Here is a 12780-nt window from a genome sequence, read left to right on the forward strand (position 1 = left end):
CTCTCTTTGAGAGAGCCCTAGAGAAACTGAAACTCTCTGGTGCCAGATGAAAAGCAACATTTTGCGTGGTTCTATAATTTATTCAAGGCAAGCTTAAGATAGTTCTTCGTTTAAGAAACTGGACTTAATCTACGTATTACACACATACATATTAACTGAAATTAAACCTCATTTAAAAGTGACTGATTTGGAACACTCTACCATTAGCGGTTCTGACACACATGGTGCTTTATGTGAGATCAGGCAGGAGCTGCCTCTCACAACAGAACATACCTAAAAAATAAATTATCAACTTTAATTACGATTTAGACAATAAAACAATTATAAAATAGTACAATTAACTCTTTCTTTTACAATTAACAACACTTCCCCGCCTTTGACGGAAACTTCTGGCTTTCTGTGTTTTTACTGTTACACGGTAGGGGGCGCTATTACGCATCTTCTGAAAGAGTACAGAATCTCTGGATCAAAACACATGTGAAGAAGAAGCAGAAACAAGCGATAGCAAATGTAAGCAGAAGAATATGTAAAATAACGTGATCACCAAATTTAAACAACATATAAATCAAAACTTTCTAACGTTACTGAATGAACTGTCGACCAGGACGAGCTGTTGGACTGTGCAAGCATTAGGGGTGTTGATGGACTCCATCTACTCCATCTATGTTTTGATCATAGTTGTGAATCCAATCCAGACATAGTCTTTGACAAAAACACGGTTTTATCAGCTTTTTGCTCAAAATGTTGCTTTTTTATGAAACTTACCCACATTCAAATATTGATAAAAATAGAATGTATGGAACTAGAAAAAACAAGTTTTTTGTTTAAAAGTAGAGGGTCTGTTCTTTCTTTTGAAATATTGCATCTTCAGATATTCATACAACAAAATTTTCTGGGTGTCATGAAACTTTTGTGAAAATGTTAAAAAATGCTGGTGCTTACGGTGACTCAGAATTTAAACAAAATTTACAAAGCAAACATACTTTCGCAACACAATGAAAACAAGCCATAACACACTGAAATCAAGCCACAACACAATGAAATCAAGCTACAACACAATGAAATCAAGCTACAACACATTGAAATCAAGCTACAACACAACGGGATCAAGCCACAACAAAATAAAATCAAGCCACAACAAAATAAAATCAAGGCACAACACAATTAAAATCAATTTAGATTTCCTTGCCACCGTTCTATAGAGTCGGCAGTCTTGATATTAAAGATATCAATACCACGATTAGTTTTAACAGTATGTAACCATTGTGTATTGACATGAAACATTAATTCAAAAACACCTACGACGTGCATCATAGCTGCATATTTATATGGAATTTTATGGGATACGCACCCCTGTTTGATTCACTAAAAAGACTCAAATGAAGGTTTAATTTATGAATCAAACATTACTGGTTCTGATTCAAAAAACAGATTTATCAGTGGATTTACTCAATTATTAAGCAAGCGCAACAATTTTACTGGGAGCATCACAATCTAGCAACACACCTGCTGACTACAGTGTGGCACACAACTATTTTGAAATGTTTATCGTTGCAAAATGGCTTTTTTTTTTTGCTAAATTCTCGTATACTGTGCAAAACTCAGTGAATGGTAGCTTGTATGTTTTATTCCGACCATAGCCATTGCGCCTGCATGTGTTTGAGCTTTTTGACAAATTTCCTGAGGTTTTCTTTTCAGACCCTCCAGGCAGTTCTCAATCCACTTAACTGCATATATAGTGCAATGCATCTCATGATGATCCTGTACGGTTTGACTAGAGCAAACTAAGGCAGCCTGTTCAAAGAATCCCACTCACTGCCTCCCACCTCACACAACATAATCACAGCCTCGCCCACAGGGTCCAACACAATCACCATATTTACATCAGGGCCATCACAACAGTGGTTTAGAAATCAGATATGTGACAGGAGCCACAGACCATACAATTAGACAGTAACTAGATTAAGGTATAGTGGGCCACCCTGGACAAATTATCCTTTTCCTTCTCGTAGAATGCTAATTATAGCTGTCTTGGTGACTTTAAGGCTGTTTGATTAGTCTAGATGTGCTGGATTCAGGGTGGTTTGCACACGCGAGCAGGAGGTGGCTGTCCCCGTAGAGCGGAAAGACGGGGAGGACGTGCCTCAGGATGAAGACAGTCTGCCTCTAATGGAGTCTTGGCAGATGAATAGCACTGACTCATTTTGATTATATTAAAGCTTTACCAGAGCGCAGACCTGCAGAAACAGTGGAGTCTGTGAATCTCCCTGACGTAATGCAGCCTGGCTGTCTGGAACCGCACCGTCTGCCCCAGTGCAAGGCTGCTAATGGGCCAATGACTGTTTTTTCATCTTTTCGTCAGCTTTTTGCCAGATGGACTGACTTTCATGGAAAACCCTGCTAAATTTATATATATATATATATATAAAAAAAAAAAAAACTGGTTGCTGTGCTTCCCAGAAATTCACCATAAAAAGCTTTAGTCTTTGTGATATTGGCACTTCATGATTTTGGTATTTTATTTTACTGTAAATATTAACTGACCTTCGTAAATATTAACTGAACTGAAAATGTGTGATTTTTTTTATTTATTTATATATATATATATAATATATTTTTTTATGTGCACTTGTAGTGTACTTATGTGCAAATCTTAATTATATATATTATAATTATAATATTACTATTACTTAATTATATAAACTGTACTTGCAAATAATAATATAATAATAATAATGAAATAAAAGAATACTTAACTTAATATTAAGTACTTAATGTACTAGTACTTAATGTAATTCATGTAATTAGTACTTAATAATACTTAAGGTACTTAGAGAGTCAACTTTAATGACTGTTTCTTAACGCACTGAAGTACACTTTTAAAAAATGCACTTTGTAATAGTTAAATTAAAAGTTTTACTTTAAAGTAAATTTTAAATCATGATTTAATAATCTTCATATTATTTTGTCGTGCTTTTGAAGAAGTAGGCCTACACTTATTGTGTTGACTAACATACTAAAACAGGTAAAGTACTTGATTGTAACTTTAGCTGTGCTATTCAATATTATATTTGAAGTTAATATATTTTAAGTGTATTAAATTGCAACTTCATTATTACAAATCTGTAATTATAAATATATTTAAATACATGACATACAAGTTTCAATAAAAATGACATTAAAGTATATTTCAGTTTACCATAAATGCTTGTCAGTACATCTGGCAGTACACTTTACCCATAATTCAAAGATAGAAAAAATGGGTCATAAAAGCACTTTAAAGTTCAACGAACTGCATTTATTATACATTTAAATTATAATACATTTTCATTTAATTGCAATTTACATGCAATTACTGTACGTGTCCGAAAACATTACATTCAGTTTGCATTTAATAATATTTTTTAAGTATATTATTTCTGTAATAAGTACTTCTTCTATAGTCTCAGACATCATGCCCATGGACCGCTGGCTGAACGTTTGATGCATATGGCACACAAAATGGGAAACACTTTGTGATTATTGAAATCATCATCATGAGAGCCAAACCCTCTTCATGGAAGAAACAATTGTTTCAGTACACTTGCACAACGTTCTTGATGGAATAATTGATTAGATGCACACCGGTCTGTTATCGGGGACAAAGACTTCACATTTTCACGCCCCTAAACATGACGCAAACCAAAACGAGCTCTGATTGGTTGCTTTACATTGCAGTCAGACCTCCTTGGCCAATGAAAGCTTCAATAGAGTTCAGACCTTCAACCTTCACGAGACTACTTCTTCCATAATATGGATGGAATATAGTAATTTATTAACCCTTCCTTTCCCACTATATTCTATAGTCATACGTATATAGTGTGCTTTCTTAGTCTTCTAAAGCCCCTCTGCCATAGTTGAAGTGCCATTTTTACTTCTGTGTATATAACTTGATGTTCTTTGACGTGCCATATTTGAATGAGTATGCAAACATTATTGAGACTTAAAGGTAGGGTAGGTAATCATTTTTCAAAAAAAAAAACATTCCAAATTTGTTTAAACTGTCTTTATATACCAATACATAATTAAAATGTAAGTACTCTGAAAAAGAAAATATAAAAATCGAGTGACTGTAGACCTTTTAATCTGCAATAAACACAGCTCATTATTTCCATTCACTCCCACCCCCTCCCTTCTGAGCTCCTACCAAAGCCACGCCCCCAAAACACATGAACGCGCGACGCCAAACGCTCAGGCTCAGCTGGAAGACGCATTTATTACCTGAGACGAGTGGAGAGGAAGGAGCGCAGTACATACAGTGACGTCATGTCAGAATCACATGTAATAAAATACCTAACTTTATCACTATGAATATAAACAAATAAGATTTATTTTAGTACTCACTATCAAGCTAGCATATCGATAATGGTAAAGTTTCATTCGGTAACGAGCTATATTTATAAGGCAAAACTAAAAACAGGTTGCATTGATACACGTTTTTCCATTACCATCAGTTACACTGTGATGAAGGTGAATTTCGTGTAAGATTCATAACATATACGGTGTTTTGCATGTAAGAGTTTCCATGATGAAAACATTGTTGACTCTAATGAAGACTAACGTACACTCCGAGTCCGGAGACAAGTACCGCATCGTCGGTTCGAGGACAGGTCCGGGGTTGAGGGCGAAGCAGAGGAGGTCGTTCAAGAGTGCGGGCAGGGTCCGAGGAAGTAGTTTTTGCCTTGTTTGCCTTCGCTGACTGCATATGCAGGTACTTTGAGCTGAATATTTCCGGGAACAGTGACATGTGATGAGTGCACGCAGGGCAGCGCGCGCAGTGGGGCTCGGGGCGGGCACGAGACATGAAGGCATCTGATTGGTTCTTTACATTCGCACCGAATGGCAGTGATTGGTCAGAGTTTTTACTGTCCTGCAGCTGCTACAGAGGTCTGATTTTTTTCATTCCTTTTTCTAAACACATAATGTATTGACTACTATCAGGATGGAAGGACCATTTCACCCAGTATAAAAAAAAGTGTTTCTGAACAGGATTACCTACCCTACCTTTAAGTGCTAATTTTATAAAAATTCTTTGTTTTTTGGGCGAAATAGTACCTTGAATTTAAAATTGCATTTTGTGTTCAAACTCTTCACTATGAGTGTAAAGAACCTAAAAAATGGTTGTTATGACATGTCAGAGTACATTTCATTTTGCACTAGACCGCTGAGGACGAGGTTGAAGTCACACACAGAGTTGACCCTGCCATTCTCTTAATCAGGATCATGTGACCTCATGAAATAGAGCTCCGAAGTGTCACACACATGCACACACAGCTGGATCCGAGTCAATGAGCCAATTATTATGCGCTGGCTGAGGGAGCTTTCCGTGTTTGTTCTGAACTGAGATCGTGTCTGTGCATTTTAATGATGTGTTTAAGGAGATTATGCATTAGTATGTTTGTGAGCTTGCGTGTGAGTGTTCTCAACGATTTATTTAGCTTGTGAATAGAAGTGCAAATTTAGCAGGAAACAGCAATTGTCATGCCATGCAAATCTTTGAATTTCAAAATAAATCGAAGAGCCTTATGATTCATGTTTCAGACCTCAACTGTGTGCAATAGCAAGTGCTACTATAATATGAGCCCAAGTGTGTTTATGAAATTCGCATATTGTTCATTCAGTAATGACTCGCCCTTGCCCTCAGTTTTGGAGTCTGTGTGGGAACGCTCTGACCCCTAAGCGTGGCATGTTTGGGAAGACTGGAGACCTTCAGACTATCCTCTGTCTGGCCTGTGCAAGGGACGAGATCACATATTCAGGTGCCTTGAATGGAGACATCTACGTCTGGAAGGGAATCAATTTAATCCGGACAGTTCAAGGGGCTCATGGGGTAAGTGAGGGAGGTTCCAGCATCCCCAGAATGACCTCTGTCCTGAGTGACTTGGGTATCTGCTTACACTGATTTAGGAACTGAGTTTGGCCTATCAAATGGTTAGCCTGGCATGACAGTTTTGTGATGGATGTTCCAAGATGATATAGCTTTTGATACTCCATGGTCTATGCAAATTTACTGTTAATTAGTAATTTCTATTAATTCCAATTTCCAATTAACCAACAAGAGAATAAACAGGAAAGGTCTATTTTCACAATATAATAGAATAGAATTTTACTTTATTATATTATATGAATATTATTATACATTAATTAAAATAACTATTAAAATAACTAATATTGCTAAACATATTTAATATATTTTTTATTCATTTTATTTATGTTGTTTAATTTATTTATTTTATTAAAAATGTGGTCACACTTCAGATTAGGGTCTGATTCTCCCTATTAACTAAATATTTTGCCTCAATAAACTCCTAATTAGGTAGTTGTTAAGTTTAAGTATTGGGTAGGTTTTAGAGATGCAGAATAAGCCATTAATATGTGCTTTATAAGTAATAAAAAACAGCCAATAAACTAGTAATATGCATGCTAATAAGCAACTAGTTAATAGTGAGAATTGGACCCTAAACTAAAGTGTTACACTAAAGTAATATAAAAGTTTTCAATATTTTTCATATATTATTTTGGTGTTTAGGAATAATTGGCTATATTCTACTTCCTCATTAACTCATAATTGGCATTGTTGATGTGTAAATGTGGGTGGTTATCGTTTGAATTTGGTTTCTGATGAAATCCCAATACTGTGGCTTACATTCAACTTTTTTCATTTTAACTGTAAAGGAAGTGTTGAGTTCTACTAGTTACAGTATTTTAGTTTACAAACAACGAGAACAGTTCGTTTTCTCATGATTTGACCATTTTAAGATCGGCAAATGTTCTTCAAGTAAACTTTATTCGACCCTTAGTTCTGTCACTGCAGTGAAAGTTTGAGACTTCAGTTAGATTCTGTAATTGTTTCAGTTGTCAGAGACATTCAGCCTCTCAAAGCCCCTGTGTGTGTGTGTGTGTGTGTGTGTAGTCTGGTATTTTCAGCATGAATGCGTGTGAAGAAGGCTTTGCCACTGGAGGCAGGGATGGCTGCATCCGGTTATGGGACCTGAACTTCAAACCCATCACCGTCATTGACCTCAGGGAAACAGACCAGGGATATAAGGGTGAGTCAGAGCCTCTACAAACTCCCAGGATGCATTACTCTACACTGACATTTATTTTGTTTAATCCATTAAGTTGCAACTTAACTTTTGTTGTTAAATACTCAGGATCCCACAATGCAAAAGTCCTTTGTCTCTAACAGAGCTCTATCTCTTTTCTTCTTTTACTTTCTTTTTCTATGACTCGTCAGTAGCTAGAGGTGAAAATTCAAGAGGTGCGTTGTAGTGGTCAGTGTTGTTTATGCAGGCTGTGTTATATCCATAGCTCTTTCCCCTGTTTGTCACTGGTCCCAGATGTCTATATGTATTATCAAGCACCCAAGCACCCTCTCCATTCTTGACGGTCTACAGTGTACATCCTTCAGTATGTTTCAGGATCATGTCTGTTTACATCCACGTTTACCTTCATTCCCATTCTTACTGTTGTATTTTTGTAATGGATCTGTGCAGGCCTGTCAGTGCGTAGCGTGTGCTGGAGAGGGGATCACATTCTGGTGGGCACGCAGGACAGTGAGATTTTTGAGGTGGTGGTGCATGATCGCACCAAACCCTTCCTCATCATGCAGGGTCACTGTGAGGGCGAGCTGTGGGCCCTCGCGGTTCATCCCACCAAACCCCTCGCCATGACCGGCAGCGACGACCGCTCTGTTCGGTAACAAATCTGAATCACTCTATTGGAAAGATAAATCATTAGCTATATAATTCATTTATAATCAATAGTTTTTTTTTTTTTAAGATTACAATGAGATTAAATTGAGAACAAACTTTTTCTTAAAGAGATCCCTTGTGAAAAAGAAGTCCATACTTTCAAAAAGAGTACTTATTATGGAAATCATATACTTTAAAAGAATAAACTTAAGTGTGAACCTGTTTACACCTGATTTTAAGATGCGTTTCGGTCGCTCGTATCACAAGTAGATGAGAGAGACACATTCCCGTTTACACCTGGTGTTTTAGTCCGTCTCTGTTGTTCACTTTCAACCACTTCTGTCCTGATTTCTTCGAGGAGACGGGTAAATGTCTGGGCTTTTTCAGATCTTGTTATCTAATTGACAAAATAAGCTTACTCTATTACATATGAACTCGACCGGAGACGACGGAAAACACACAGAGAGCAGCAGCTTTCGTTTCTGCTGTTACAGCCGCTAGACCAGTCGAACTCTGTGAGTGCTTGTTAGAAATCAGGAATGGTGAGAGAACATTGTGCTTTGTTCGTTTTTTTGTCTTCAAATCAAAATCGCATATCCCGTACGCATTAGGTCAGTAGGCGGAGAGAAAACGGTCTTTTGTGGCTGTTCGAACACATTCGACCACATGAGCGTTTACACTACGAAAGCAATCCGGTCGAAATTTGCGTTTTACCTCTGGAAGTGGACAAGCTCAAAACGTTTAGACCCGTTTACACCTGTATTTATTGTCGTCCACTTGTGATCCGATCAACCAAAACGCATCTTATTACAGGTGTAAACAGGGCCTGAATGTAATGTTTTAATTGCACATAATTGCATTCGATGAAAATGTATTATAGTTTGGATTTAAGTACAGCTTTATTTGTAATTTCATAATTTCTTCTATTGTTTTTAAAATATGATGTACTGAATGTACTGACAAGCATTTATTGTAAACTAATATAAACGTTGTAATTTCTATTGCAACTTGTATGTCATGTATTTAAATATTTTTGTAATTACAAATTTGTAATGATTAAGTTGCAATTTAGTACATTTAAAATATATTAACTTTAAATGTAATATTGAATAGCACAGTTAAAATTACAATCAAGTACTTTACATGTGCTTTAGTATGTTAGTCAACACAAAATAAAGTGTACGTTTTTAAAGCACAACAAAAGATTATTAAAACATAATGATTTAAAATGTACTTTAAAGTAAAACTTTTGCTTTGACATTATAACAAAGTGCACTTTTTAAAAGTGTAATTAATTGTGTTAAGAAACATAGTCATGAAAACGACAAGGAGCTGACGCTGCGTTCACACCATAACTACCTTAATTTGGAAAAGATGGAAACCTGTGACGTTATACTCGGAACGGTTCGTGACTCAAATTTATGCGTTTCAATGGCAGCACTATCAACGCTGAAATGAATCTTCAGCAGTCAGGTGGTACAGATCAATGCTCTTTAAGTTGTTTATGTTCATTATTATTGTAATGTTATGTGCTTTGAGACATGAGGTAGTTTAACGCTGTCTCTTCTTTTTCATGAGGGATTACTTGTGTAATTCTGTTTGGTGGTGCTAGTGGTACAGAAAATATACTGTAATTGACATTACACACTTCATGTCTCCTGAGCTATAATGGGACCTCTGACCAAAACAGTTTTCCTCAGATTAGATGAAGTCTATTAAGAACATGACATTTAATGTTCAATGCACTAATTTGTGTGTCTCTATGGGTCATTACTTCCTCTTTTTCTCTTTTTGAATTGGAGGATCTGGAGTCTCGTAGATCATGCGCTAATAGCACGCTGCAACATGGAGGAGCCGATACGCTGTGCTGCTGTTAGTACAGACGGGATCCACCTCGCTCTGGGCATGAAAGACGGATCCTTTACAGTGCTAAGAGTCAGGTAAAAGCACTCAGGCAAAACAGCCTAGAGCAGGGATACTCGAAAAAATTTCAAAACTGCTTATGAATATTCATGTGGCCAACATGCAGAAAAAAACTTTTTTAACAGGAAATGAACCCCTGCAGACTATCATGACTGAGTTTCAAGGTCAATAAGGCTATTAAAATATCACATAAATTGACCTATTGATGACAAGGCAAGGTTAGTATAGTTTGTAAAATGTCATCTGGTGTGACTCCACAAAAATGTTAGGATATTTCTGAATTAATAATTCAAGATATTTGTAAAAAAAAAAAATATATATATATATATGTATATGTATGTATATATATATATGTATATGTATATGTATATATATATATATATATATATATATATATATATATATATATACATACATACATACATACATATATATATATATATATATATATATATATATATATATATATATATATATATATATATATACATATACATTTTCAAAACACATGTATTCAAGGTTTAAATCATTTTTTTTTTTGCTGCTTGATGGTTACACCACATGAAACAAACAAAGAATACCATTAAAAACATGAATACAAAGAATACATTTCTAAGAACTTGGAACTTTTAAAATAACCTTGATGAAATGATTCTTCATTTTCTTTAGACAGACATCTATAATTAAAAAGCTCAGGGTTAGGTTTTTTTTATGTTTTGAAAGAAGTCTCTTATGCTCGCCATGGCTGCTTTTGTTTGATCGAAAATACAGTAAAAACAGTAATATTGTGAAATATTATTACGATTAAAATAACGGTTTTCTATTTTAATATATTGTAAAATGTAATTTATTCCTGTGATACAAAGCTGAATTTTCAGCATCATTACTCCAGTCTTCAGTGTCACATGATCCTTCAGAAATCATTCTAATATGCTGATTTGTTGCTCAAGAAACATTTTTTAAACAGCTGTGCTGATTAATATTTTTGGAGAAACCATGATGCATGGTTTCCTGATCCTTTGATGAATATAAAGTTCAAAAGAACAGCATTTTTTAAAAAGAGATCTTTTGTTACGTGATAAGCGTCTTTACTGTTTATTACATCCTTGCTAAATAAAAATATGTATTTAAAAAAATCTAGGTAGGTAGTGTATATCATTGACCCATTTGCATGTTTAATTTCACTTTGACTACATTTTTTAGAAAATGAAAAGGGTCTTTCCATAAACAGATACTTATTATTTTGATGAATGACAATATGATGTTTTCTAAGCTGTTACTGCACAAGCTAGTCAACTATCCACCAAAATCAAATATTTATTACTACCAGATAATTTTATTTTCTGGCCCCTGGTCATTTCTAAAAGTGGCCCCTGAGCTGTACAATTTGAGTATCTAAGCAGCAACCTAAAATATGCAAATCGGTTAGAACTGTGCTCATTTTGCAGGGACATGACGGAGGTGGTCCACATTAAGGACCGTAAAGAGGCCATCCACGAACTGAAGTACTCCCCTGACGGAGGGCACCTAGCTGTGGGCTCTAACGATAACTCTGTGGACATCTACGGCGTTGTGCAGCGCTACAAGAAGGTGGGCGAATGTGTGGGCTCCAGTAGCTTCATCACACACATGGATTGGTCCACTGACAGCAAGTATCTACAGACCAATGATGGCAACGGCCGGCGGCTCTTCTACAGGATGCCCAGTAAGAGCTCTGTGCCGTCTTGGAAATGCAAAGTTCTGTCATGAAACTCTAGATGGCGCAGGCTAATGGGTCCTTAACTCAATCTGCTTGCAATCACATTATTCTCTATAGGGCACAGCTGATTGGATCCTGCTGTATCAGCAGCCAATGAGCTTGCATGCTCAACCTTCAAATTCTTGGTTGGCATTTTTTTAGCAGTTTGCAGCGCACCTTCAGAAACCCTCCACCTTCCCCAGCTCCACCTGTATAGATCTGCTACAGGTAATTCATGTACGCTATATTGTACAGCAGCAGCATGTCTTACTCACGGCAGCGTGTCGTGTATGCAGGGCTTGACAGCCAATGTGATTAGTGGTTTTCCAAAGTTACTAGCCACTTAGCATTTTCACTGGCCACAATTTTGACATCGATACCGTAGGGAAAAACTGCCATATAGATATTTTTTATGTTATCTCATAATTTGGCAGCAGATGTATTAGGCTGCTGTCACTTTAAGAACTGACACACGGATCAATTATACTGTTAGTCCTAAGGCGCGCGTTTTGTGTGTGAGCACAAAATCTGGGGGAATGGGTAAAATTAACCACGCTAAAATTTAAACCTTGTAACACCAACAATATTTATCCAGAGAAAATTAAACGAGTGAGGGGAGACGCGTGTAGCTGGTATCTCATATCTGTTCTGCAGGAAATTTGTATTGGAAGCATTTCAGATATATTTCAATATCGTATCAAAAAAATTATATTTTTGACAACACTTTTGACAAAAATGTATATAAATGATATAAATATATTTAAATATATTTTACATTTTAAATATATTAAAAATCTAAATATATATAAATACCCGCCGAGGTGGCTAGTAGGAGTGACTGCGTTGCACGCCACTGCTGAAATCCACCCACATATGGCGGGTTAGCAGGTGTTAATGTCAAGCCCTGCATGTATGTATTGGCAGTAGCAAGTCCCGTTCTTGCTAACTGTATAACAGCAGCAGCGTAGCAGATCTATTCCGCCAAAACCAAACATATCAACCTTTTCATATCCATTACCATGTCAAACACTCAGAGAGTTGTCATGACAGAATTCTTGTTTTCCTCAATATTTAAGTCTCAAATTGGATCATCTAATCTTGACTGATTATGGTTTTGACTGTGTGTTTAGGTGGCAAGGAAGTGACCAACAGAGAAGAACTGAAGCTTGTCCAGTGGTCTTCATGGACTTGTGTCCTCGGGCCAGAGGTGAATGGGATCTGGCCTAAATACTCAGATATCAATGACATCAACTCTGTAGATGCCAACTTCAGTAGTCAAGTTTTAGTTACAGCGGATGATTATGGATTAGTTAAATTATTTCGGTACCCGTGTGTAAGAAAAGGTGGGTCCTCTTTTTCCAGTTTGTGTGCTTTTTGGTTTCTGAC

General features: G+C 36.3%; 1 protein-coding gene across 2 annotated transcripts in view; it reads left to right on the forward strand.

Moving 5' to 3' along the window:
- The window catches only part of eml5 (EMAP like 5), a 101320-nt gene that overhangs the window by 39622 nt on the left and 48918 nt on the right, over positions 1–12780 (forward strand). For both annotated transcript variants that reach the window (XR_014625771.1, XM_084393813.1), the window contains exons 5-10: positions 5684–5869; positions 6953–7088; positions 7536–7737; positions 9536–9673; positions 11105–11361; positions 12525–12737. Coding sequence is in view for 1 of the 2 variants with exons in the window: in XM_084393813.1 (XP_084249939.1) it covers positions 5684–5869; positions 6953–7088; positions 7536–7737; positions 9536–9673; positions 11105–11361; positions 12525–12737 (1132 nt within the window). In the remaining variant the exon portion in view is untranslated. The remainder of the gene's footprint in view (positions 1–5683; positions 5870–6952; positions 7089–7535; positions 7738–9535; positions 9674–11104; positions 11362–12524; positions 12738–12780) is intronic.

Source organism: Rutilus rutilus (assembly GCF_951802725.1).
Source record: "Rutilus rutilus genome assembly, chromosome: 21".
In the NCBI taxonomy this organism is placed as follows: Eukaryota; Metazoa; Chordata; class Actinopteri; order Cypriniformes; family Leuciscidae; genus Rutilus; species Rutilus rutilus.